Genomic DNA, 27,564 nt, shown 5'->3' on the forward strand with positions numbered 1-27,564 from the left:
GCACCGATTGTGTTGCCTGATCTGAATGCACCTTGAAAGGTCTGAGGCTCATCTCTCCAGATGAAAGGATCTTTTTGGACCTTTAATCTGATCAAATTGTAACCTTGACCTTTAGCCTTCTTCGACATAGGCCTTGAGCCGGTGACCTCTGAAGCAGAGCAGCAGGCTGTGTCACAGCTTCAAACAGCGAGCTCCTCGAAGGGTAACTTTTAGACATTTCCTCTGCTGGAGTAGTCCTGTGGTGAACTACTCATAACAAATGACTTCAAAGCAGGATAACTTCCCCACCACTGCCAGGTCAGAGGAACACTTCGGTGCTGCGAAGAGGCTTCACCCATGACACACCGCTGTTTGACAGGATGCTCAAGAAAAGCAGAACCTTGCATGAGCAGAGGTATGTGTGCATCGGGAAGAGACGCCGGCCTGTTCACTGTCAAATACTTTAAACACACCATTTTAATAATCGATAAAAAGTAACTGCCTAACGACTAAAAAGGATCAATAACACATTGCTAAGTTGTTAACTTTTATGGTAAATACACATTCACTCTATGATGTTGAAGCTCAAATGGGATGTGAATGATTGCTCCCGTGCTCTGTGCAATAACATCAAAGGAGAGAGAATCATGTATTACAAGCGCTTCATGATGAGGGTGAAGGAGCCGCTACCTTCTGGAACAAATCGGATTCCTCTTTCTCAACAGTTTAGGGCAACAAATTGCCAATGACTAAAGAGAACCAGATTGATGTTCATACAAACAGTTAGCTAAAATAGAGCAGGTTAATGACAAACAGCACCAAGAAAAGAAGCCCCCCTGATAACAAGATGGGATTGCTACCAGTTTGCTTTAATTGCCGCAGCGGCTAAACAGGTTTCTGTATTTGTTCGGTTTAGTTAATTAGTTGACTGTGTAGCTGGATATAGTTAAATCAATAAAGCAAGTTGTTTTGATGATCTAGCCGATGTCATTTATGAAGCAAGAATGCCCAATATTCTAAAGTTTCAGCTTTTTAGATGTGAAGATGTGTTACTTTCCTCTGTTATTCTCTCTTATTTTGGGCTTTTGGTGACATAAAACAACCAATTAGAAGATTTAGCGACATAGGGAACTGGGCTCTGGATTTGTAATTAATTATTTTTCTATATCTTAAAGAAAAAAACCTATCATGCCCTTCCACAGCATGTGGACATTGGCATGCCACGAAGGTCTCTGCACAAAGAGGGATAACAAACAAGGCACGTAATTGTCTGTCAGCGGAGAAGAAGCAAGGACTTAATTATCACATGAGATACAGCTAATTGACTGGGACATCGTCAGCAGGCCAAAATGCCTTTTTGTTGACCCAAACTCACCCATCACCTCCAGATGGGACTGAGAAAGAATGTTGGATGTCCAAATGCACTGCAGCTGGCACAGATGGTTAGTGACCACCAATACAGCTTTCTTAAACACAGTAAAACCCAAACATGGGCAATTAATTAGGATGCTTCTTTGTAGGAGGCAGGTACAAGCAAGAGATGAACCGTGACAGTCCTGCAAGTATGTGGTGGTCCTCTCCCCCAGAGACTGCCTCTGGCTGGTCAATACAAATACAAACAAACCAGCTCACGGCTACACCTTGCTGCCATTATGCGTTGGCTGGATCAACCAACAAGAACATTAGAACAGAGCATCTAGCCTGTGTTTAGAATTAGCAGTCACTCTCGGGCCGCTTCTTCAATAAAAGAGAAAGCATTAAAGCCTGCAACATATTTAAAGTGGCTATAATCAATATTTGTATAATAATGTATCAAATGAGTCTGTGAAAACAATGTGGAAAGGGTCGCTCGAGGCGATGAACCAACAGAGAATTGTTACCAGAATCTGCAAATTTACTGTTTTGGTTCTCACAGCTCTAACAGCATCGTTTCGGCTGCAGCTACGTGCTCAGCACCAAACGGCAGTCAGACACAGTGAGCAACTAGGTGGGGAACGTAGAGGAGCAGTAAGCTAAAGAGCCAGAGACTTCCCTCAGGAGTTGGTAGAGACTTTGGTAGAGACATATTTGGGAGCCATGTAAACTGCCCCCAAATATGTCTCTGCCGTTTTATGTTATTGCCGTTTTAAGATCCAGTCCAGTTTATTATAACTTTTTGGTCATCAATTTGATCCGTTATTATAACATGAAAACAATTAATCTAAAACAAAGTTAGACGGCGAAAGAAATGTGCCGTTGGATTATTAAACAGGTTTAAGACTAACACACAAGTTTGCCACACTTGTTTGAAGGAGAAAATAGGGAGGAAACTGTGGAATTATTGCTGAAACTGCCGGTCGTAAAAAGACATTTCATTTTATAGACTTCTTAGTTCAACTTTGACTCACTGTACTTGGCGTAGTTGTATGCTTTTAATTCTCTTCAAAAAGAATGAAAATGAAACGTTGGCAAACAGCCCAAAAAACACAACCCGAACTATACACAAACACCACTTTACCTTGGTTTTAGCCATATCCACAATGTACTGGTCTCCCTTCACACACTCCATGACATTGAAGCCATCACGGTCCAACACCTTGGCCTGTGCATTGCCAGAAACCACCAGGATGACATCACCAGTGTTGCTGTACTGCAGGGACGTGATCTGATGGCTGAGAGGACACAAACACGACACGCATGAAGAGGACATCTGAGGCAAAGAAGGTACTTTGTTTGTATTTCTGTGGTGTTCTGATAAGTGTCTTGGAGCCCATTTGCGAAAGATCTGCTGTGATTTACAAGACCTCTGCACAAAAACATTGTTATACAAGAAGCTATTTAATCCTTCAAAGGGTTCGGGATTATTAAAAAAGTGTAGCTATAGAAACAAAACAACATCTGAGGTACATGTGATGATTTTTCTCTTTGATCTACCACATGCAATAGACACTCAAACATAACAACGGTACCAGTGAACATAATGTCATTTTAATCCTGGAAATGGAAAGAATGATAACACTCTTTGAAAACATACTGAAAGAAAATAAATATAATACAACAAGAAACATAAGATGTGCATGTCAAAACCGTCAGTGCATTTTAGAATGGATTTGCAATGTTTATGTTGAATAACTGAGAAATACACATGTGATGTTCTACAATACAAAACACTGCATACAATAGAAGAGACAGACAACTATGTGGACGACTTAACCAGGGTGAGATTAGCAATTCAGGTCAGTACCAAATAGCATTAACACAGCAGGGGGTAGATGGGGCACCACCATTGCCATACACAGCGGAAAAACTTCAGTCGCTGAATTGAAAGTGTGGATAACACCAATGTTGTTTTTTTTTTAATTGGGGGTTTCGGCATCTTCAAAAACTCACTACACGGCACCAAATGCTCATTTTCATCATTGTTTTAGTTTGAGCTCACAAGTTGCCTTTTTGGGTCAGAAAAGAGGAACAGTGGACCTCAGCTCTCGATATGAAGACCAGGTTGTTCGTAAACCAAACAGGCTACTGGATCACACCGTAGTCAAATTAAATGTAGCGTACATTTCTGTTAATAAGGGAAAGTCTGCTCCAGCTCAGCCGTCTGGTTCCCAAAGCCAAAAAATAATTTGATCTTTGATGATGGTTTCAGTGAATCACAGAATAAGCACACGCAGACACACAAACACCCACATATCTTAACCATCTGCTCCTGAAAGGCTCATTTTCAATGAAAAGAGAGGATGTCACATGGTTAACATGAGGCTTAATGAAGCTCAACAAACGTGTGTGTTTATGTATGCATGTACAATTTGGCACACATAAATGCGGTGAGTGGACTGGATGTTTGCAAGAAACTAATTAACCACATGTTAAACAACTGTGTTGATGTTCCACTTTGTGTTCTCAGAAATAGACTCACCATTCACAGGGCTGGAGGGATCTGAAGGCCTGCACAGCCTGGTCCATCCCGGCAAAATCCCAGAAACGCACATCATAATCATACCCACCAGTCACCAGACGGGCTCCAGAGGGGTCTAAGGCAAGAGCCGATACCTGAGAAGACAATTAACTTATTTAAAATAAAAGACTATCCAGCTGGTAAGATTCAGAGACCAACCAAGTGTGGTAAGTTGCTTCTGCTGACAGTGTAGTGATACTGCCTCCTCTAAAGTCGGCGAAAATAAACAGAAGCCAAGTATTAAAGTTTGTTCTTGAGTAAGGCTTGAATTATTCAGATCTAAAATGTTTTGAAACTGCAACGATCACTTGATCTGGGTACCAGACAGAACTCTATATTGAAGGCATTGAGAACTAAAAATGTATTTCCTCACTGGTCCAAATTATCATGGGGAACAGACTTGCTGCTGATCTTATTGCCACAATTCAGCAAAGTTAAGGAACCTTGGCTGAAAAATTCAAAAGCTGATGCAGATCTCCAGATGTTTTAGAAGGTGCTTAATGTAAATTAAATATCGTGTGGATTAGAAGCCACGATCAATATAGACCTCCTTATTCTTCTTTCTAACTAAGTGTCATACATTTCCATTGAGCCACATAAGCAATAATCACTGAGTGCTGAAAGAAGGCCTTACTGTCTTGGTGCCGTGCTGCAGAGTGATCTCATGAGTGTCTGGAATCTTCTTCACTGGATTCTAGGACGGAAAGTTGAGGTGAATACAAGTAAACAGTGAAAGCCTGAAGAAGGCTGAATTAGGTGTGCAGTTATAGTGTGGTATTTCATACCAAGATTCAGTTACACATGACATTTTAACTTTAATAGGCTGTATGCCTTAAAGAGCCTGCAGTCATATTTAATAACCAGTAGATGACAGACTGGGAACAGTTAGACTCCTTGATCTAAAAGATTAGGATCTGAGCAATGCACACATTTACTTCTCTATGTGACTGAGGGTAAATACTCTTTATGTGGAAACCAATGAGTCGCCATATTTTTGAATAATGTTAAGTTTAAGATCCTTATATGTATGATGTCACTCAGACATTTTGGTGTGAGAAAGAAAAAAGGGGAAAAGACCTAAGAGACAACACTTACTTAATTACTATTCAGTAACATTAGATTATAATTGTCTCACTGGAATTATTTTATTGTGCTGCCATCTAGTGGTGGAAGTTTAAAAGCACCCCACAACAAAGAATAAACAGGTGACTTCACAGGCCTTTTTCACTGAAGACACTGGCAGGTCACAGGAGGTAAAGCACTGCGACATGGTGTAAAGGGTGCAAATAATAAAATTCCATTCAACTGCTTTGGATCCACAATCCTGCATTGTACATTTGTATTGATACATTTGAATAAAACTGTAAAGTGGGTTATTTCTGACATACATCATCGTCATCGTCTTGTGCCTCCCCATCATCATCATCATCTTCATCACTATGAGCCGTGCTGCCTGATGCGCGAGTCAGTGGCCCAAGCTCATCATCATCCTGGTCTGTAAGTTGCGGAGGCAGTGGAGGCCCAATAAGCTCAGAATCTGAGTCCGAGTCCGAACCACTGTCACTACTGCTCTCACTCTGTTTTCTAAAAAGGCAAAAAAGCATAATTGTATAATATTTTACGCATGACTTACAGATATGTAAAAAAACTAAAGCAGCCTCACTAAACTAAATAGAACTCACTCAAATAATCAAACTACACATCTTTGGTTACCTGGAAGTCTCAGCTGCAGCTTTGTCTTTCAGAGCAAGGAGCGATGACTTGACTGATCGGGAGCTTTCCCCTTCCTGCTCCATCTGATCATCCATCTGCCGCTCCTCTGAGGAAGTAACAATTACAGGACACGGTTACACGCACCGTGGTGACAGAACGAACAGCTCGTCACGTTGGTAAACTTACCCAATACTTGCTGACTCCTCTCGATGGCTGTTCGACGGGTCTGTTCAAAAATGGCTTCCAAGTCAAATGTGCGGGCCTTCTTACCTGGATGGAACAAACACAGTTCATTGGAACAATAACACTTTATATGGTCAGTTTGACATATACAACATTTTTTTAAAAATCATGTGAAATTATTGACAATTTGTGCTGGACTATACGTACCAAAACCTGAGAATCCCATGACGGATGCAATTTCTCCATCATCGTTCATCTTGTCTGATGGTACAAAAAAGAAGAAGAAATAAAAAGCGAGCAAATGATTTACCACAACTTTGGGGACCTTGTTTGTTATGGAACTGTAATGACAAATTGCTTTTCACGTGAATGCTCAACAACACAAGATGCAACTCTCTTGGTTGTGCGTTTCCTTTGTAAGCAGAGCAACTTCAAGAACAGAGTCCTGCCATGTTGAAAATGGCATAACGTTAAAGTCCTGAACCAGAAAATAACGATAACGTCCATTGACATGAACGTATTGAACTTAACGCGAGGCTGTTGGCCGCATCATGGCAGCTTGAACAAGAAGAATGTAGCTATTCAACACTGGTCAGGGCAATACGTATTTATTGTTTGAAGGACGGGCAGCTTTTTAATACAATTAAAGCGGTGACTAACTAAAGTTACAGCTAGATGGCTTTTAAAAGTAACGTTATAAGTGGCAGAGAACACCGGCTAACAAGTAAGCTAGCAACACCAGCAACGAAGCTTCTTCTCACGTAGCGTTCCTGGCGCAAAGTAGCCGGCTGGTGAATGTAGTACAACATGCTAAATGAAGCCCACTATTCCTGCACATACACGTGAGTCGTAGAAGACGCATATACAAAGCTTCAATAAGAGACAGCAAAACATTGCTACCTTCATCCACTTTGTTGGGATCCATGTTTTCAAATACGAAGGTTACCTTTGACCTCCGGAAGTAGTTTCTTCTTCTTCTTCTTTTCCCTTCTTCTTCTTGCGCATGATAGCTGACGCAGGATGCTGCCTCCCGGGGTTTTCAAAAGTGGACGACTCTTCACTCAATAAAACAACTCGAGAAGCTATAGGTTGTCTTACATTTAATGTTCGGAGGATTCAGATATTAAAAATACATTATTTTGTGATCCAGTGGGCATAGCTCTCCGGCTACACAGACAAATATGACGATGAGAGAAACAGCTTTGAGATGCTCAAATACAGATATTTAATAAATAAATGATGCATGTAGAAAACTTGACACACAAATGGCACAAACCTAAAGTTTCAATCAGAAGAGATCATTGCAAAATAGAAATTCTATATGAAAATGAAATTGATAACACCAAATATAATGTATTGTCGGCCTATTTTACCAATACAAATCAATCTGTCATGACATTTAATATCACAAGAATTTATTAAAAATATCTCAATTATAATTGATATGATCATACTTTAAAATGCTTCTGAATTAGAAAAATATTCAAAAGGCACATACAATATTGGCCGTGTTTATCAGTAATATACCATCTACCTAAACTCAAGCGTCCTCTGCAGCCACCATCCTCTCGATAGCGGCCCAGTCTATTTTACTGAGGCTGCTGCTGGCGCTCTCAGAAAGGTCCATCGCTGACACACCCGCTCTGGCACCATCATCCTGCTCATCCAACAGTCCAGCCAAATCCTGAGAAGTGTACAACAATGTATGAAACACGTCATCTGTCAGCAAAGACGTGTGTGTTTGACAATCTACTATCGTTGCATTTGTCTCAGATATAATATATCTGTGCTGAATGTGATTCTTACTCTGTAAGACTCCTCTGGCTCCGGCAGCCTGTTCAATTCTGAAGTGGGCTCCCAACGGTTCACCTCTTCCCTCTCTTCCATCCTCGCCTGATCCCTCAGGATCTCCCTTCCGACAACAGTCCCTCTCGAAGGACCTTTGTTCAGCCCCGTCTCTCTCTGGTGTTCCTCACTCTGGCCGGCTGTGGTCAGTTTGGTGCTGCTCTTTGTGTGTGTGAGCATGCCACGCCTGGTCACCTGAGACAGACGGTCCCTTGGAAGAGCGGTAACTAACACAAGATTCACAAAACACAAACGAGTATCGTGAATTTAATATTAGCGTTTTGAGGAAAGAGTGGATTAGTGATTATCAACAGATAATACTAACACATCAGTCAAGTAAGTCATTTTCTACCGGACACCAATGTAGCTGAATACCCCTATGATACCTGGTCTATGTAGTCCCAGTCTCCTGCGGTGCTCCTCTGAGGGCCGTCCCTGCATCTCAGCAGTCCATGGACGAAGGTGGGGTTGAACTTGTCCGGACTTAAGTCTTATTTTATTGTTCGCAGATACACTGTATTCCAAAAGAAAAGATATGACCTACATAACTTGCTAATCCAGATGTTTAAAAAACAGGTTTAGTTCTGTCTAAAAAAAATCTGATCAATGTGTAATAATGGATGAATGATTAATGGTTTGTTCAAATGCTAGATCAGAGTACAATTATTCTTTAATGAGATAAGATACTGGTCAAATTACTGTTGCTGGAGATACCTGTGAGTGCCACCAGAGGGTGGAGCATAGGTGGGTCGTGTAGTTAAGGGCACTGGTGAAGAAGTACGTAGGGTTGGATGACTGCTGGGAAAGTCACTGACCAAAGAATAGGCTTCACGGGTCCTCTGGTTGTATTGCTCCAGAAGCATGAACCTGTTAAATCAAATGGAAACAGTTATGCATATACACATGCATGGTTCTCGTGCAAAGACAATGAAAACAAGTACATACTTCTCTTTTTCCTCTCTGGTTCGCCAAATGGTTGCTTGATTATTGCTTGTAGATTTCTGAAGGGGTACAAACAACAATGTGGAAATAATATATTTTTGTTTTTAAACATACAATGGAATATCATTTCTAGTAAGGCAGTGAACATATCTCACCACTGTTCCAGAGGTAGAGAAGGGTTTGTGCTCTCTCTCCCTCAGGATTTTTCTGTGTTTTTGATAAACAGCCAGGCTTTCCCTCTGTTTCCTTCTCATCCAGACCCTCAACTCTCTCCTCTCATCCTCTGGAAGGACACGTTTCTGCGACATCCAGCTACTTTGTGGCTGATCCAGCCTGCTATGGGTCACATTGCTGTTCAGCTCACAGATTAATAATAGTCATTTGGACAGCACTGAATTTTAGTAAGTACCTTACCTGCTACGGTTTGCAGTCTGTGAATTGGACAGATCCAGGTCAGTCAGGGATAAATACCCTTCCCTAAACAACTCGTCTAAGATTTCCGCTGTATCGGATAGCCCAGTCTGACCCAGATTCTCATCTGCCCAGCTAGAGGTGGACAGGTAGAGGGCAGAGTATTGTGAAATAGAAGAAATGCACAACTAATAAAGTGAGTCATAACATGGTTAAGATTTACTTAAACCTACACAGGAGATGTTCCAGATGCTTCAGTCAGCTGAAATGTCCTTTCTGTGGAAGCAACACAAACAGTGTAACTGTTAACATTAAGACTGAGAAAATAAGCATGTATCTGACTGTACAAAAAACAATTGAAAAAATCCTAATTTTTCACATCTATTCATTAACTAAAATGCAGTTGTTTTGCCACTATGCTAGTCACTTGTTTACGGTAGAAACCATTTTCATGTTTGATGAAACTGCCTCTTTACTTGGAGGGGTGTCAAGGTAGGAGGGGCCAGCATTGTGGCTGTAAGAAGAAGTAGAACAACGAAAAGATGGCTTCCTTCCACAATCCCAGGAATCATTGTGAAGCACACTTTCTTCATCTTCTTCATCTTCTCCTCCTTCTCCTCCTTCTCCTCCTCCTCCTTCTTCTTCACAGACATTCAGTTCAGTCAAAGTGTCCAATCGTGGTAACCATGCTGTAAGAGACAGATAATATACAACATACTTAGTTTTTTTGTTTCTGGGTTTCAAGGACTTGCAATGCAGTTTAAAATACAATGCAGTGTTTACTATTATTACAGAAGAATAGTTTTAGGTTGTACCTTCCTGTGGGAAAGACAGTCTGACCGTTCTTTTCACTGCCGTGGAAGTCTTTACATCAGGAGCCAAGACTGGCGTGAGCTTTTCAATAGTGTTCACCAGCTACACAAAGAACCATATTGTACATATATTTGTCAGTCTTTGATGACAATTTGTAAACTTGGGTGTCATTAATAATACAAGCAGGATAAATAATGAAAAACAACATGCTGACGCACCATCCTGGTGTTGGAGAAGTCCATCTCCAAATAATCTGCAATGTTCTGTAGAGCAGCCAACTGAGCGTCCAACTCTGACAGGCGGGAGGAGAACCAGACTGTAGGAGGCGTGGAGGCCCTGTGAGGTGCAACGCTCTGGGTCTTTATGGCTCGACAGATTTCAGAGTCAGATAGTTCTCCCATCTCTTGTTGAAGGATTCTTCCTGGATCCCTATTGTGCTCAATGTGGCTGAATGATGGCGACTCCTCAGGGATATCTGGAGTGTACAGTGCAACACATATTTGGACCAAATTTGACCCGTAGTGTTGTGCTTCACTGATCATATTCAGTATAAATACATAACTCTTCAATATAAAGATATATAAACACCTGTGTGTGACCTCCAGTCGAGATCCTCTGGAATTGTGACGACTGGTGGTGGATCCGCTGCAGCATCATTCCTAATGACAGAAAGAGCGAGTACATGCAGCTGAGCAGAGGTAGGTGAAGAAGGGCGGATGGAAGGAACATCTTGCGCTCCTGGGCTGAGACAGGGTGGTAAGTCCTGATGCAGGGCTTTGTCTTCCAGATCCAAGACACTTATGAACCGGCGTCCATCCAGACCCTGAGAGACAAAGACATGAATGTATGGAGACCATGGTCATTACATGAAAAAAGGAATGGAGATCAGTGTGTACTTATTATACTGCTTTCCACACACAGAATAGGAGGCACATGTACTGTGTGTTGTATTCAGTGGAATGAAGGACCTCTTCAGACACAGCTTTAGAGTCTAAAAGCACCATCTTGTATCTGGCCTCTTACCAGATTCTTCTTCTCTTGCTCCTGTGCGGTCCCTTCTGTGTTCCGAACAAGGCCCTCGTTGCAAAACTGCTGATTCCCTGAACTGTGTGCTGTATGGAGAAAACACACACACACACATACAGAAAGACATAATGTTTAATTCTTCATTGTGTCCGCAACAAATAAAAAGCAGTGTGTGATCCTTGTAGCTGGAATTTCAAGTCAACTTACATTCAGGGCTACTCGCAGTCACAAAGGCACACACAGCTTTATCCACAAGTGTAGGGGGACAAGCTGAAAGAAAAATAATGTTATATGCGCAGCATCTAGGTTGTTTGGAAAACATGCACTTGAAACAACCCAGGCAGAACAGAGAAATACAATGTACACAATTATACTAAATAAAATGCTGAATAAAAGCTACAACTGTGTAATAACATTAAGACAATGCAACACTATTACAATTTTAACTTGGTATGAAGGTAACGCAAACCCTAACTCACCCGGGTCTGTGTTGGTGAAAGCATCATGGCACTCGGGGGGTCTTTTACATGTGGAAGCAAAGGCATGGAGCTCGGCTGAAGTGGATATGGACCTGTCCAATAATCTCTGACCAGTCAGCAAAGAATCAAAGGACCCTGAGAGTTAAAGTTAAGAAATAAACCACAACAGATCAATACAATTAATAACACAACATCATCATGTTCCACAGTCTCATGACCTACGTTATACTGTGTGTAACGCATGTAACACTAAGGAACAGTGGATACATTGCTGTGAAAAAGGAGTTACATGTTGCTCTCTCAGCAAAATACATAAGTCCTAAAGAGTGTATTCAAATTCAATATTCATTTGGCTTATGTAATGTATTTTTCTTCTTCTTTTTTTTAAAAACGTCCAAAGATTGCAAAAAGAAACTTGATTTGTCTGTAATTAATCAGAATGTGACCACTGCCAAGCCATCAAAGAGTGTGTGTCTTAATTCAATCAATGTAAATGTGAAACTTCAAGGATGCAGAATTCTGCCCGTCCTTTGTGTTGTAGTGGTGCCAGTCTTTTGCGAATTATTGACATATAATAAAATATACAAAAATATTACAGCAGTTTGTTTTTTTACACTATTTTTACTGTACAACGGAGCGCAACAAGATGAAAGTCCCTCAAGAGAGACTGTCAGAAAAATGTGTGCTGTTTATCCTCATATTTAAATAACATTGCTTCTCGCTACTCTCCATGACAGCCAGCTTGTCACTCCGCCTTCAAGCTATTCTCTTTGATGTAGAGACAATTTGTTTTGTGACTAAACTCTCTTAATATATCAGTTTATTCGTGAAATGTGAATTATGACACTTACCAAATTGAGCAAAATTAGCAACATCTTGTCCAGGCGTGATCTCTTCCGCAGCTGCAGGCTCGTCGGGTACAAGCTCATTTGTTGGCTGTAGATACATGGGAACAAACAAATGATAGAGTAATTGCACTCAAACATTATCATAATAATAGCACATAATACTTCTTGCTAAAACAAATATTGCTCTACCTCTTGTGTCGGGATGATAGACTCATTTGGTCTGAATGTGACCTCTGTTTTTCTTGTCCTCTCTCCCTTCTCCTCCCTCCTCTTCTGCCTATAAATAACACAGTGAGCATATTGAGTTAAATGATCTACTTTAAAAAAAGAAAATAAATAATGTGTTAACTTGTTTGTCATTGCCTCTTGCTGGAGATAGAGCTGGGAGAAGTGGTAGCTTTTCTTGTGCTTTCAGTAGTTGGGTCGACTCTGAGCAACCGCAGTCGAGCCTTTTCAGCATTCTCCCTCCCGACCACCGAACTTGACAATTCCTCCATGGACATGAAACGGGTCATTTGGGCTGAAGGAGCTGCTTTGGGAAACACCTGTGGCAGAAACCCGTACATAAACAACAATGCAATATTTAATGATACCCAATTAAATTTATTATTGTGAAATAACAGAAGTATTGCTTGCCATTTGTGGTCCAGAATCTATATGTAGAAGCTTGATCATAGGTGCTTCTCCCATTGGAGCGGTAATGATAGGAGTGGACCTGCAGGACGGTGGTACGGGTAGCTTGGGGAACGTGGTGTTGCTGTGTGGAACCGGCTGTAAGTGCAGCAGACGAAGGCCCTGCATTGGTTCAGCGTGAGCTGGTAAAGCAGGAGGGAGTAGGGAGAACCCTTGCCCCCTGGATCGCTCCGATGTCTGAGTCTTGGGTTGAAAGTGCCTGGGAGTTGGATCATGCAGAAAACTGAGTTGAAGCTTGTGCTGATTGGATTTGTTAGTGTCAGGGTTTGCAGTGTGGAGCGCCTGGGGGCCTTGGGGAATTGGTGGGCCACTCTGCTGGGGTAATGGAGGACAGTCGAGCTGAAGTAACTTCAGGCCCGAGATCTGGGGAGCAGGATCACTTTGTTTGCCATTATTAGAAGGTGCAGGGGCATTGTGAGTAGCATGATTGGTGTGTGAAGTGGCCAGAAGCCCCTGTGAGGGTGGGATCAACCTCTTGTTCTCACTCAAGTGGATTTCCGGTGACACCGCCTGGACGGAGAGTGGCTGCATTTCCTGAAGAAAAAAATAAAACTGCATTCAGCTTGGTTTCCCTGGGATTTAGTTATTGTTTACATATAAGCAAATGTGTCATAACTTAAAAAGAATACTAGAGCCGTACCTGATAACTTACACCTACACCTGCACCATTAGCAGTGGAGGGTTGATTCCTGGTGGTGTGACGCTGGCTGCCCGTTGGAGAGGTTTTCCCTGAGCTTTGGAAAGCAGGCGGGTCTGCACGCATATATACAGGGGCCTCACTGGACTGAGGGTTGTTGTTTCTTGAATTTGGCAAACATGCTTGTGTCTGAGGTGGCAAAGAAATGGAGGTTTGAACACCTAAGGGATTTGGTTGAGGGATGAATGTGGGAGCGTAAGATGATGGCACATTAGGGTGTGAGGTGTTCATGACAGACTGGGCCAAAGAAGAGCTCTGCTGGGCAAGTTGCAGGTTAGAAAACGAAGCCCCCAAAACCTCCATCAGGCTCATGTAGTTGATATGCTGTAATGAAGGAGAGAAACACGTGAGAGTCAATCTAAAGAGGCAGTTGAGTCAAAAGCTTTCCTTTTGGTTATTCTGTTCCTACCTGAACCAGTCTGAATAAGTCTTCCCCCAGACGCTGTCGCATTGGCGGAGTCTGATTGAATAATGGCTGATTGGCAGTTGTAGAATCCGCAGTGGCTGCACCGGCTGCGGAGCTTTGTGGCTGAATATCCGGAGGAGCCACATGTGTGTTGGTGGGCGGCATTCCAATTGAACCAAAAGGATCTGCCTGGACCTCTGCCTCAGGCCGGACGGCAGGATGGGCTTGGGGCTCTGGGTATGGGGGGGCTTGTGGGCTTTCAGCAGGACTATGACTTAAACAAAACAGGCAATTTAAACACCCATGTCAACAACAATTGTGTATGTTTGGGCCTGCAGGTTTCACCACCACCATGTTGATGTAGAATAAATCTCGAATTCTGTTTTATTGTTTTTATAATTGTATAGGATAGTTTCAGGGAACTACAACTATAGTGAGAATTACATAACATGATACAACTTAAAATCTGAGTGTTTTAAACTTCTGCTACAATTTTCACTAACTTACTGCAGGGAAGAACAACTTGACACATTCATGCGTGTTCTTGCAAATGAAATAGGATTATATTAAAAACTCACACAGAGGTGGAGCTGGACACATCTTCAGTACTTTCTGAGATGTCCAGGTCTGCAAGCTTCAAACTCTGCACAGAACATAAACGGCAGTTATTTGTGTGTTTTGACAACGTTGATGATACATTGGAAAAATGGAAATCCTGAATAGTAATATTCACTGTTTCAGGTGTGCAGTTCTTTCCAGAGATGTTCCCATTGGAAACAGACGAGGACACTTCCAAGCCCTCACTGTCACTTCTTTTGCCTACAAATAACAATTCATTCATTAAACACCAATTAATATTATCTGTTATGGTTAAGGGTCTGCATTACAGAAACTCTGATGATGCAATACAACAAAGGTAGACTACCTTCTTTTTCAGGCGTAACATCCAAGTCATCGTGAGATGGTTCTTTTGAACTGGAATGTCTCTGCTGAGCATCAGAGGTCAGTTGATGTTGGTCATCAGGGAGAGGTGTCCTGTGAGATGTCTGTTCCTCTGGTTCATCTGAACAGGAACCGCTGTAAGGAAACAAATACAGAAAATCTGTAGGTATTTATATTTACAGTGAAACGGAAAGGAGCAATGCTGTTTTGTATGAAACTGTTTACGAGATGAAACTGTGAAATACTGAATCAGGATAAACAAAACTAAACAACAACCGTATGAAACACGATCACCTATTAACATGCATACTTTTTTGTTGATGGTGCAAATTTTGCATTACATCGTGCTGAATAACTGTCATTTGTTGGTTGATGTATCAGTGCTAGTTCCACTCCAATAATAAATAAGTGTATATTAAAACATGGTACACTCACATGGACAGTTCTTCTTGCTGTAGATTGCAATCAAGACCAATGATGGGAGTGTTGGATGATCCAGGGTAACCTGTATCAACACTGCTCTCTCTCTCTAGCTTCCTATCCGCCTCCGGTTGCAGCACAGGGGCTACAGTCCACTGTGTTTCTGGGACTTGGATGTGGGCACTGTAGCGGTCTGAGCCGAGTAAGGCAGTGTACCTGCGCTCCAGCAAGCTGAGGGAAGTGAGGACGGCAGGCGCCAAAGCTTTGACACGGATCACTACTCCATCAGCAGCTGTTCCTCCATCCCCTCCTCCCCTCTCTTTCTTCTTTTTGCCATGATGGCCTTGTAGCGCCCTCCTATCAGCCCAGCGTACCATCCACTCCAGCAGCCTGCCCAGCTCTGGAAACTGAGCATCTAGTTTAGGGTCCAGGCCCTGCTGCAGTTCAATCACGGCCTCCACAGACGTTGAGGAGCCAAACATCAAGTTTTCTGAAGGCTGCCTTGTTGGAAAGTCACTTCTACTCGGGCTAGTTTCAGAACAAAAGGGCGCCCCCTTTATTCGTTGGCCCGAAGACCTCTGCTGTCGGAGGCCGAACAAACCTTTTTGCTTGCCAGTTCCAAGTCGAGGAAGAGAGGTGACAGAGAAGCTAGTTCTGGATGTGGGGGCTTCACTCCAGACAGAGGACGATTGCAGATCGGGTGTTGCACCTTGTTTCACAGGCTTGAAGCAGCAGCCGGCTCTGAACACTGGAGGATCATTGCCCAAATGTTTTCTCGCCGGATGGTGCACATCTCTTTGACGGCGATGAATAGTTGTGAGCACATCAAAGGTGAGAGAATGCAACTCCCTCTTCCTAAGCTGAGAGGAGAAGGCCTTCAACAACGGAAGTTCACCGCCTGGGTCGCCTCCATCAGTACAATCCTTCTCTAGCACGTAGCTGAGGAAGAGCTCCAGGAAATTGAGATACTCTTCATCTTCCAACTCGAACTCCCAGGTACCAACCACTGGTAGGGAGGGCTGTTCATTCTCCTTGGCATCGCCTGGCTGACTCTCCTCCGGAATTACACTTTCAATCTTAACAGCAGTCTTCTTTGCATGTTCTCTGACTTTTGCTTTTTTGCCCCTGCAAAGACCAACACAGAGCACAGAATAAGCCACACCATAGATGCAAAATAGCTCAGTGAAATGGTAGATGTACTATTCTACGCTGGCTACCTTGTTGTGGCTCTGCTATGCATCTCAGGAGAGATAGCCTCAGATGTGGTATCCACTGTGTCTCCATCACTGTACACCAAGGGAAACCCGCAGTCAGTTAAGGTGCTGGTGCTCAGACTTGTACCCAGTGAGAGTTGTCTCAACATGGCCATCCCATGTTTGCTTCCCCTATCATCCTGCTCCTCCTCGTTCTCCCACAGATGGAGCTCAAGGGGGGCCAGGTGCCTCGTCAGGCGCCCAAGATGTTTTCTCCTCTGCCTGAATTTCTCTTGGATCACAATCATCATCAACTCGTTCACCTCCTCCTTTTCCCCCTCTGGAAAACAGACCGAATAACATCGAGTGACATTTATAAATACATCATATATTTGTACATTACATTATCCTAAATCCCTCACTTGAGGAATACACAAAGTCATTTTAAACCAAATTAGCATATATTTATCACATGTAAATAGCACATAGCAAAGCACAACAACTGGTGTTATGACCGACGCAAAGACCATAACAAATCACATTTGGCCTCAGAAACAAGTTTTTTTTTTTCCTGTTACATTCTTTATAGATTTGAACAGCTACAAAATGAAGTATCAAGAAACAAATGGTTGCATCAGGTAAGTTAAACAAAAGCATTCCTGTATAGTGCTTCAAAGCAACTTGCTCATGAACAGAGGAGTTCGTACCAAGGACATTGCATCCCCTCAGTTTCTGAAGCAGTGAGTTATACTTTTCTCTCAGAGGGACTCTGACGGACTCCTCCTCCTCTGGGAAGGCTCGTACCAGCGCGTCGGCCACCTAAAGAAGAACAAGCCAGGATGAGACATTTACTAACTCGAGGTACTTTTGTTTAACTTTGATAAACACTGTTGATGTAAGAGAAGGCTGGAAGAAGTCATATTACCAGAGAGAGAGGAGGCAGTTCAGACACAAGGCTGAGCAGTATGTCCTGGAGGATCTCCTCAGCGTTGAGGAAGCAAGAGAAAGGCAAGAAACGAGAAGCCCAGCAGAGAGTGTCAACACAGGTCGATCTCACTTCTGAACCACCGGTGATCTGACGGACACAAATACACCCATATATTTATAGGGTATAGAGAGTTAGGAATATTTATACATAACCATGTCATAAAATCAAACACAATACCTGTTCATCTCTACTATGCTGTCTGGCAGCCTGATACTTCCTGCAGGAAATGGAGAGCTGGTCCCTGACATGAAGCATCCAGCACAAAGCGCACAGCTCCCTGAAACAGACTTATAGGAGAAATACACTTAATAAGTACTATCAGAAAGAAGATTATTGATTATGATAGCCGCAATTCAATACGAGAGGTTTCCTACTAATAGTTTGAATGGTGTCAGGGTCCAGGTGACCGTCTTTATTTGGCCCCCGTCTGAAGAATCCACTCCGGCTGACAAACTTCATCAGGCTCTCTGGGAAAGCCTTTTCTTCTTCTGTGGTTGATGGATAAGCGTATTTCTTCTTGATCTGAAAACAACATCACATATTTTCTTTATTTAGGCTGGCATGGCACTTCACACCAGGGTGTACACACAGACATCGCAACTTTACAAGATACAACCAACCATAATTTTGAGTTTCGTCTTTATTCTCATTTCCTATTTGCATTATAAACCAATGAAAGAATGGAACATATTCATTTTTGTCGTTATCCAGTGTCTTTTTAAACAAACTCTTGCATTTGCAATGCATGTAAACAAAGAATGTCAGCTACGTCAGCCACACTCAGGGACCTTTAATCCTCTTTTTAAACCAGATAAAATCCTTTGGTTCTCGAAGGTACCTTGTGTAGTACGTGTCTGGCACGGCGTAGATGGCTGATGTACCACTGGGCAGCAGGATGGCAACAACGTGCAGACCTCAGAAGTAACAGTAATCTTTGGAGAACTCCAGACACTTTGTGACGTGATGCAACTTCTGCAAACTGCGCTATTGTCCCTTTTGGATCCTACCCATGAGACAATCACAACATTTAATAATAAAATCAATTATGTAAACACACTGTATGGGAAGGTTAATCTTCCATGTCGCGTACCTGTGTGTTGGGGGAAGGCTGGGGGCAATACAGAGGAGGGGAGGGGAGATATAGTCCACTGGGCACCAAGGTAGGCAGGCAAGAACACAGGTCTTTGACTGTGTCCAGCAAGGAAGACAATGGTGAAGACATAACATTCACTCCAGCCATGACTGAAGCCTTCAGAATCTCCTGAATAGAAACCTGTAACAAGTCCCAGTCTTCTCCTTCCGAAGGGTCTATAAAGGAGTTGAGACAAAGCACAGATTAAAATCAAAAGGGTTCTATGTGTGTTGTGGTGATCTTATAGTTGAGATCTCACCAACCTGTAAAGCTCTTGTCACCATCGTGTTCTCTGCTCTCCTCGAAGTCAGACTTGTTGCCAAGAAGACACTCCAACTCAACCTCAAAAATGCTTTCTGGTTCTAAAGCTGTTGGGAGGTGGAGCTCTCTCCTCTGGAGCCTGTCATAAAATATGTCATTGAGATGTTAATGGAAACAAACATGGTAAAAGATTGAAATTGAACTGAACTTTAAAATGTTCATTCACTAATAGATTATACTGTATGCAATAACACTGACCGAGTAAAGTCAAAGTGGTCGGTGCAGTAATTTGTATAGGCCAGGCTCAGAGAGGCCGCTGTCTTCCAGTCCCCGAGATGATAAGCCAACCACACAGTCTCAGGAAGCAGGCCCCCGAGCAGGAGCAGGTCCTGGGCGTAGTCTACTGTCCACACTTCTGACAGCTGCTGTTGTCGCACTGCTCTAGACACCTGCTCCTGGCACAGTGGGACCAAGCGCCCTTCAGAGGCTGAGAAAGGACATATTACCATACAGCAATATAAATGATGAAATGACCTGTTTAACTGACAAATAAGTATGAAAACCCACCATGAGGTAGATGTAGTGGAGGCAGGATGGCCACATGGTGAGGGGGCAGGATGTAGAGGGGTTGGTTGGTGAAATAAGAGGCCATGAATCTCCCCAGGGTCTGAACCACAGCAAAAGCTGCATCACTGTGGAGGTCCATCGGCAGAAACGGGCAAGGGAAAGAGTCTGCTGCAAGGGCATATGAAGGCAGTAAGTGACTGTGAACACGGCATGATGTGCACATGAGTTATTCCTAAAACATGTGTCCTGAGAAGGGCAGGACTTTTATGTATGAGGTCATTCATGATGCAGGAAAATATGCACACAAAAAAATAACTGTGTCAAACAATTTATCACCTAGAACCAGTTCCTAGCACCTGGATTACCTCATTCTTTGCAAAGTGATTGGGGCCAAAACAATTCTCCCCCATTTACCACATTCCTAATTCAGAAAGATGTCGGGGACAGAATGACTGAATCAAGAATAAGAGGACTTGTCTCCTTGTCCCAAGGTGGATAACATGCAATGCTAATACTGAAAGGCCAGTCGGACATATTTTAAACTTATGAGTTCACTCAGCCCTACGTCTTAGTACGTAGGAGCTATTTACAACTTGATTCCATTAACTGACTCACATATCAAAGTCCTCTAAAAGACTGAGGAATTATTGACCATGGCTGACCTGTCATGCTAGTCATGTTGTCCTTCTGGTCTCCGCCCCTGTGCAGGATCAGGCGGGCCATGTGGTCCCCCAACTCCTGGCTTTCTTTCAGACGGTACTGGGATAACAGACTGTAGAGGAGTGCCAGACAAAGCCGCGTCTCCTTGAAGACACTGCGATCACAGTCTAACAGAAAGACATATGATTAGAAGTTCATACTGAATGTGAATCGGCGGTATACTTAAACTTAAGCAGAGGTTCTTACTTCTGTTACTCTCCTCACAGATTTGTGACCGCCATATATCTGCACTTTTTGGGTATGAGCCGCACAGGAAAAGACGTTCACCTGGGGGTAGAAGAGTGTTATTTCTCAGATATAATTATTAGGCTTTTCTTTATTCTTGACTACAGTGAAATAATTTTTGCATGTGGTTTGTTTTCATTTAAACAACACCTATTATATTCTGTAGCAGACCTGGGTAACTCAGCAGTGCAGGACCCTCCTCCAGCCTTTCTCCTGTAGCCTGCAGAGCGATTTGGATCTGGGACATGATTATAGACAACTGTTGCTGTTCCTCCTCCCAGCCATCACAGCCTTTAAAGCTTTTCAGATCATCCATATACTCCTGGGTGATCTTGTAGACCCACTGCCACACTCTCAACAATCTGGTCAAAAAGAGAAAATCAAATTACAACCCTAAATACCAGCCAAAGCATGTCAATGACATCAGCATCAAAAACAACAAATAACTTAATTTGTTACTCAATAAACATTGACACATTAAAAGCCAGAGAGATGGTCTGTACCTGCTGGATGGTCGCTGGGGAACAGGTCGTGTCTGATGTACAAAACAAGATTTCTCCTCTCTCTCATCCTGTAACAGAGGCACATCGTGTGCATCTGAAGGGCAGAACTGTGGCGGCTGGGAACGAGACTGCTTCTCTCCAGAGGACCAGACAGTTCTTTGCTGCAGGCTGTAGGTGTTGTCAAGCGAATCAGAGACCAGCTGCAGGATAAGCAGGACCGAGGATAGACTATTTGATGACAACTGATAGTGACCAGTCTGGTAGGACTCAGGGTGAGGAGTCAGAAGGAGGCATATCAGCCGTTTACTGAGCTCTACCACCAGCCCCAGGCAGCATGGTCCATCAGAGTGAGTGCTATCCCAGGGAAGAAATGACAGAAGGGTCTTGAGAAGGTGCAGAAGACGGGTAGAAACCAAGATATTCTTTCTCCCCGTGTTCACAGAACCGGGGATCAAATGGAGTAAAGCAGCAAATCGCACTACACAGCAGAGGGTATGCTTTAACAGACAAGTTCTGTTTTCCACAGCATTTCCTAGAGAGATGCCAAAAGCCCATGCTGTTAACAGCTTAGTCTGGATTTTTCCAAGTTCACGATGAATAATTGGGGTCTTCCTCTCCGTTTCTCCGGAATAATGTGCATTATCCGGGCTGGTAACAAGTCCAATGTCGGTCTGTGTGTCCAGGGCATGGAGTGTGTCAAACATTGAGGCAAACTCCAGACGGCCACCATCCTCCACACAAGAACCAGCTGGAGGTCCGTCGACATCAGAATCGTCCTCAAAGAAAGTCTAGGAAACCACACGAACAATCTGCAGGTTAAAGACAGCTAACGGAAGTAAATCAAGCAACTAAAACCACAGCAATGACACATTATTTACTCAGGGTAATCAAATACAATATAGTAATTATAAAGGTGATATCATATAAAAAATGCCCATGTAACCAGAGAAGGCTGCATTTTCAAGTTATAAGACAAAAGGCATATGAAGTTTAAGACTATGAGAATATGTCAATGCTGGCACAAAAATGTATCTGGTATGGGTGAGCGATATGATTTCTAATTTGCTTTTTAACTTCATAAAGAATGTAGCCAGAGTCAGTGTATATAGTCTACCATACTCAGAATCTAAAACTATGCTTTTCTAGCTTATACTACTTGACCGACCTGTACTTTTTCAAGAAGTTCCTTGGTACCACCCAGTGTCCCCTGATCCTGCAGGAAAAGTGGCAAAGAGGATCCATCTGTGGCCGCTGAAATGACCGATTCTGCAGTGTTGGGCCCACGCGTAAAAAGGCTTATGTCGAGGTTGAGACAAGATAGGGACTCCAACCATGCCCTCACATGAATCTGGAAATACAGAATGTGAGGAAACCATATTGTCAAGAATAGTCCTGCAGAAAGTACACACAAAAACTGAAGAGGAGTAAGATGCCTGTTCCCACCAACAAGTCCCTGGTTTACCACCTGTGATTTATCCAGTATCCGACTGGCCTTCTCCAAGTCCGTGCTTGTGTCCTTTAGAAGTGTTTTCAGGATCAGGGCAGCAGAAGGCTTGTCTAGCACCCTCATAACTGTGGCCATGTAGCCATCAGACACGATGAGATACAAAAGCCGTGGATGCCAGGTCACAGAGTACCGCTGTCTCAGGACATCCTGCACAGACAGGCTCGAGCTGGACCGAGAGGCCTCTCCTTTCCCTGCAGATACTGGCGCCCTGCAGAGGCAAGGGTTGGAAAACGTTTATGACTAGCATTATATCAATGCTGAAACGATCAGCACTCGCTCAAAATTATACATAACAACCATTATAGGTCTCGCACTATAATTCTGAGGACAATAGAAGCCAGAGGGACAATCTTACTTGGCTCTCATGATGATATATGAAAGTGAAGAATCATTAGCAAAGATGACCACAAAAAGAGACATGGTCATTTAGAAAGAAGAATGTCAGCAGAAACATCAATCAATCACTCATAACAAGGGCTAATAAGTGATCAAATGTGTCAAATGTATACCGGTAAGTGACGAGAGGGTGCAGTGGTAGGAAGTGTGCAGGCCCAAAGTCAACATTGCAACCACAGCTTGTCAGAGTGATAAGCCCCCCAAGGCGAGTTAACATAAGAAGGGAGCCTCTCTTCAGAACACAGGCCAGGAACAGACCGCCTGGTGACCAACTCACACTGCCCACCCAGTAGGATCTAAAAGAGAAGATATGTTAAGTCCACCTCGAAATCAATACACACTGCATGTCAAGATTTGAAAGTAGTTCTAATGAGAAATTTATTTTGGGTGATGCAACACACCCTTTGGTGTCAATATTTTTTTGAATGGTGTCATTACATCTCAGCAGTCTTGATAACATTGTCCAGACTTTGTTGTTTTTTATGGTGATGCTGGGAAATGATCCTTCCCCTGTGGAACGTTTTATCGTCTTCAAATTGTGTTTTGAACTCACGCACACTGTCAACCTTACTATGTTAAATAGTGTGACTTAATAGATGTTGACCCCCAGGTTGGCTGACTACTGCACAACACATGTTCCCATTTTTATTTGTGCATATTGTACCTTGTGTATTTAGAGGGGATCTCCATGTTCTTACTTCCACATCCTCCGAGGCCACTTGATATTGAGACAAAATTCTGTGTGCTCACAAAGAGGACCTGTGTGGCCTGCAATCAACAAGAGGAAATATAAATCTTGATTTCTGGAAAAAACATATAAAGATGTGAACTTGAGATACAGAGGCCAGATGTTCACCTTAGGCTGTCTCTGGTTCAGGACAATGGCTAACAGGCAGCCATCTGGGGAGAAGGCCGACATCAAGGCCCCTCTGGACTTTACTGGTTGGCAAGGCGGGGCTAGACGACACATGGGGTATGTCTTGGTCGCCCACTGTATGCTGTATCCTACAGAACTACAAAGAAAAATGTGCACTTTTAACCACTGTAATACCCAATGAGAGTTCTGTCTGTTACATACACCCGTTTACTCACCCAACTCTCAAAGGGCCTTCTTCCCATTGAATCTTCAGGCAGGTGATGATCAGCTTCTTCTCAGATGTGAAAACAAAGGCTGATAAGCAGGTGTCACCCATCACCTAAGAGAGTTTGGAAAAGGATCAAATAAGATATAAGACCTAATAGAAAACAAGTGCAGGTCTGTAAAACTGTGTTTGAAACATGACACAAAATGTTAAATATGTATTCTACTGAGTACACAGACCTCTGTCTTGATGAAAATAGTGTGTTGGGATGCTTCTTTGTCTTGTGAGGAAGGCAGAATGGAGTCTTCAAGGGGCTGTATATATGCCCAGTGGCCCTTCACTGTGCCATCTCGTACCCCTGTCAAATCCCTGACATCCAAACACTCCCACAGGAACACTTGCCCTGTTATGGCGACCAGGAACACACGCATCCCATCGCCTGAAACCTGGAGCGACAGTCGTGTAGCCTTCCCTGAGAAAACATACACACATAAATCCATTGATTAAAGCGTTAACATTTGTATTTAAATGTCATAGCTGGAATCAGGATACTCTGCGTTTCAGCTCAAGTTGAAAGCAAAGAAAGAGTACACATCACCTTAAAAAAAACACCCAACATCTTGTATACAGGATCAAATATGTAAGAAAATATGTATTTGTACATCTGGGTTCAAGAAGGCACCCTCCCACATCTTCCAAATGACTGTATGTTACAGACACAGTAGAGATAATACAACGCATGCACATAGTTTACAAGTAATGCACATACCTTGAACGGCAGTAATTATTTGAACTACTTCTGGGACTGCTGCAGCAGTTTTCAACAAGTCTCTATCCTTGTTCCACAGAAAAAGCTCCCCCGAGACCAAAAGTCCACAAAGCCACATACCTGAAAAACAGCAAGAGACCAGTCATGTATTCTCATAATTGACAGGGGGCATGTGATTGGCTTTGACCTTACAGATGTCCTCACCGTTGTGGGATGAAGCCATCATCACCACACTGTTGAGCAAAGGATGGAGTTTAGGAGTCCTCTTCTTGGTGCGACCAGACGTCATGTTGATCTCACTGATCCGCCTGTCATCTAACAGGAACACAGACTCCTTCTCCTGGAGAGTGACACGACACGGATTCACAGTCATGCTCCTCCGACAAGGATATCAACGTTTCAGCCTACGCTTTACTGTGCTCACCTTCCCAAGCCAACAGAATCGCGGCCACGGTTTCTTCCGTTTGATGCTGGATGACAAAACGACCTCCAACTTTAGATCCATGTTTGGATGACAGCATTAGTTCTTCCTCTTTTTTTTTGATGATGATACACTCAGGAGGGGTTCATCGTGATGGCAGGATCCCACTGGACAAGCACGGCGATGTAGGTTAGCGTGAAATATAACGCCAAAGGTTCCGTTCACGTCAGCTGACAGGTAAAGTGTCCCAGGTGCCTTATCGTGACAATGAGATGTGAGCTCAACCGACAACAACCATCGCCCGTGTTATGTTAACCATACCGCTAACTAGCATGAGCTAGCTAGCTCATTTCGCTCTCTGCGCGGAGCTTTGGCCCCAAAAGAACGACTTACCTGAGCTCTTCAGTCACTGGGTAGTCCACTCAAATCATTCGGTCAGTCGAGGACGTGTTAGTATCGTGTTCGCATTACGTGTTGTACCGTGGCTAATCATGACCCATTTCGAAACTCCCTCCGCTTCAGCGTCCAGAACTGTTTCCCATGATCCTCTCGGAGGAAGCTTCATTGCGTTGCCGTGGGAACGGCTCGAGTGTGACCTTTAACCTCTGTTTTTCTGTTCAACCCGCAGACCACACCTCTTAAACGTCCCGCAGAGTTTGTTCGTCGTGGCGTTTCCACGGGAGCGCGACACTAGTGTCAAATGTGTTGCTTTATCTTGTGAGCACGTTATGATCTGAGCGTGTTCAGGACGCTCAGATCAATGACACTACAACTTCTTTATAGCCCGATTCAATTAGTCGCCTGATGATTGGTTTGGTTGCCAGGCACACGCACACACACACACGCACACACACACACATACACTCACACGCATTCACTCACACGCATTCAGGGAGGCCTGTCATACAACATTATGGGATACAAAAACGGAATAAATGAAGGCAGTTGCAGGTTCGGTTGGCCTTCAATTGAACTAGCTAATGGACTAATCACATTGACCATGACATCACATTAGGACATTAGGTTTAAACTACATTAGCACATTAGGTTTTAAACACATCAAGCATAATATTCAAGGGCTGGGAACATTACTATATTATTGCATTATCTGCCCCATTATCTTTCTGCAAATGTCTGTTTGTTCAATGGTCCACTGCCAATACTCCAAAAAAAAGACGCATGACTATAACAATAATACCCAACGATGTGTGGAGCGCTGCACATTCACAGATGCTTCAGAATAGTGCTGCACAAGCATACTTTTGCCAGCAGATGGAAACGCTACAACAGGCATTACTGTCAGTTTGGGTTCACATGAAAGCCAGTTCTGACTAGAGCAGAAGAGATCACTTTGGTAGATAAACAGGCCTCTGAGAGGCTTTTTGTACTTTGCCTCTGAGCCATTGCAGATATCTCTCCACACGGTCAATTTTATTTGAGGAACATGCAGGCCTATTAACTATCTGAATGTGTGTGTGCAGTCAGGGGTCCTCTTCACTATTCACATGCTTTGGGTTGTGTAAACTATGCTCTCTTATTGGATTATTACAGGGAGTTATTAGGTTTGCCCCCAGGCCCCTGTTGCTATTTAATTACCTTTGCGCTATCTCCTTTTCATTGCCAATAGGGGAAAGAGGAGACTTCACCAGACTTTAATTGGTTCATTTGCCGCTGCCAGCCAGGCACAGATGGAGCTCTTTATTAATGTCACTGCCAGGTACATTCTGGTCTGATGAGAACATCTTAAAAGTGAGAGCTCCACATCAAAGGACATGATGACATTGCACAAACAGAATAATAATCATGATAAGAGTTGTTCAAGAAACAAACAGTTACAACCAATGATTTCTCAATAAGACATGCCTGCATATAAGGTGGTGGCAGTTGGGTTAGCATGTCTTGAACAAACTAAACAATATGTGGAGGATAAAGTTTATATCATGTATTTTAGCACAAAGCATCCGTATAATGTTTGCATGATTCTCCTAAAGCGCATGTTTGAAGGCTCCTTATAATGATAAACTGTTTAGCCATTACAACAACATGCGATCAACTAGAGAACAATGATCTATCTACGTCTCCAGTGTTCAATATAGAGACATTAGTTGGCATGGTAACCCCATTTGCCATCTGCCTCATAAATACTAAACAATGACACTCAGGAAGCTGTAAAGAAACAATTAATTATTTCTCAAAACAACAGTGAGTATAACTGCTGCAAGTCTCTCTGTGTGCACTTGTTTGTCTTTGGCAGGAAAACCCTTGTCTTTGAGTTTCATGTGTATTGGGAAGATGTATTAGTGTACAGAGAGCTGAGTGCAGCGTTGCGTGTTATATATTGACAAATGGGTGTTCAAAGTCTAATTCAGCATTTGAGGATGAAAATGCTAAAAAACAGCAACAAATGTGCTTGTTTGCTTACTTGTTGAGAGGATGAGAAGAACAACGACACTCTAAGATCTAAGA

General features: G+C 43.0%; 2 protein-coding genes across 2 annotated transcripts in view; both read right to left on the reverse strand.

The window, feature by feature from the left end:
• LOC117740775 (WD repeat-containing protein 70) overlaps positions 1–6,784 on the reverse strand; it is a 35,988-nt gene extending 29,204 nt beyond the window's left edge. The window contains exons 1-8 of the mRNA XM_034547327.1: positions 6,713–6,784; positions 6,020–6,073; positions 5,816–5,899; positions 5,630–5,735; positions 5,305–5,500; positions 4,551–4,610; positions 3,878–4,011; positions 2,477–2,630 (exon numbers count right to left, since the gene is read on the reverse strand). Of these exons, the coding sequence (XP_034403218.1) occupies positions 2,477–2,630; positions 3,878–4,011; positions 4,551–4,610; positions 5,305–5,500; positions 5,630–5,735; positions 5,816–5,899; positions 6,020–6,073; positions 6,713–6,737 (813 nt within the window). The 5' untranslated portion in view covers positions 6,738–6,784. The remainder of the gene's footprint in view (positions 1–2,476; positions 2,631–3,877; positions 4,012–4,550; positions 4,611–5,304; positions 5,501–5,629; positions 5,736–5,815; positions 5,900–6,019; positions 6,074–6,712) is intronic.
• A 195-nt stretch (positions 6,785–6,979) lies between these two features.
• cplane1 (ciliogenesis and planar polarity effector 1) lies at positions 6,980–25,730 on the reverse strand. Its single transcript, XM_034547601.1, has 50 exons — positions 25,492–25,730; positions 25,102–25,353; positions 24,882–25,017; positions 24,678–24,797; positions 24,148–24,380; positions 23,919–24,022; positions 23,683–23,839; positions 23,491–23,594; positions 22,940–23,122; positions 22,389–22,638; positions 22,089–22,271; positions 20,924–21,711; positions 20,592–20,782; positions 20,382–20,462; positions 20,138–20,302; positions 19,476–19,643; positions 19,167–19,395; positions 18,911–19,047; positions 18,606–18,823; positions 18,354–18,518; positions 17,890–18,037; positions 17,693–17,802; positions 17,453–17,602; positions 17,235–17,346; positions 16,552–16,867; positions 15,350–16,459; positions 14,898–15,049; positions 14,706–14,791; positions 14,551–14,615; positions 13,976–14,246; positions 13,510–13,890; positions 12,813–13,403; positions 12,540–12,721; positions 12,366–12,453; positions 12,180–12,264; positions 11,329–11,463; positions 11,057–11,119; positions 10,847–10,935; positions 10,412–10,646; positions 10,042–10,298; positions 9,826–9,925; positions 9,487–9,699; positions 9,244–9,286; positions 9,014–9,145; positions 8,755–8,935; positions 8,603–8,658; positions 8,372–8,524; positions 8,044–8,171; positions 7,619–7,884; positions 6,980–7,496 (listed from the first exon to the last, which is right to left on the reverse strand). The coding sequence occupies exons 2-50, from the start codon at positions 25,180–25,182 to the stop codon at positions 7,353–7,355; spliced, it is 9,735 nt and encodes a 3,244-aa protein (XP_034403492.1). The 5' UTR covers positions 25,183–25,353; positions 25,492–25,730; the 3' UTR covers positions 6,980–7,352.
• Between the last annotated feature and the right edge of the window lie 1,834 nt (positions 25,731–27,564).

Source organism: Cyclopterus lumpus, chromosome 12, assembly GCF_009769545.1.
Source record: "Cyclopterus lumpus isolate fCycLum1 chromosome 12, fCycLum1.pri, whole genome shotgun sequence".
In the NCBI taxonomy this organism is placed as follows: Eukaryota; Metazoa; Chordata; class Actinopteri; order Perciformes; family Cyclopteridae; genus Cyclopterus; species Cyclopterus lumpus.

Coding starts and splice junctions, on each gene's coding strand:
- cplane1 (XM_034547601.1), bottom strand. CDS start 25,182: ATGGATCTAAAGTTGGAGGTCGTTTTGTCATCCAGCATCAAACGGAAG. Junction 25,018..25,101: donor GATTCTGTTGGCTTGGGAAG/GTGAGCACAGTA, acceptor GTCACTCTCCAG/GAGAAGGAGTCTGTGTTCCT. Junction 15,050..15,349: donor CAGCAAGAAGAACTGTCCAT/GTGAGTGTACCA, acceptor GTTTCCTTACAG/CGGTTCCTGTTCAGATGAAC.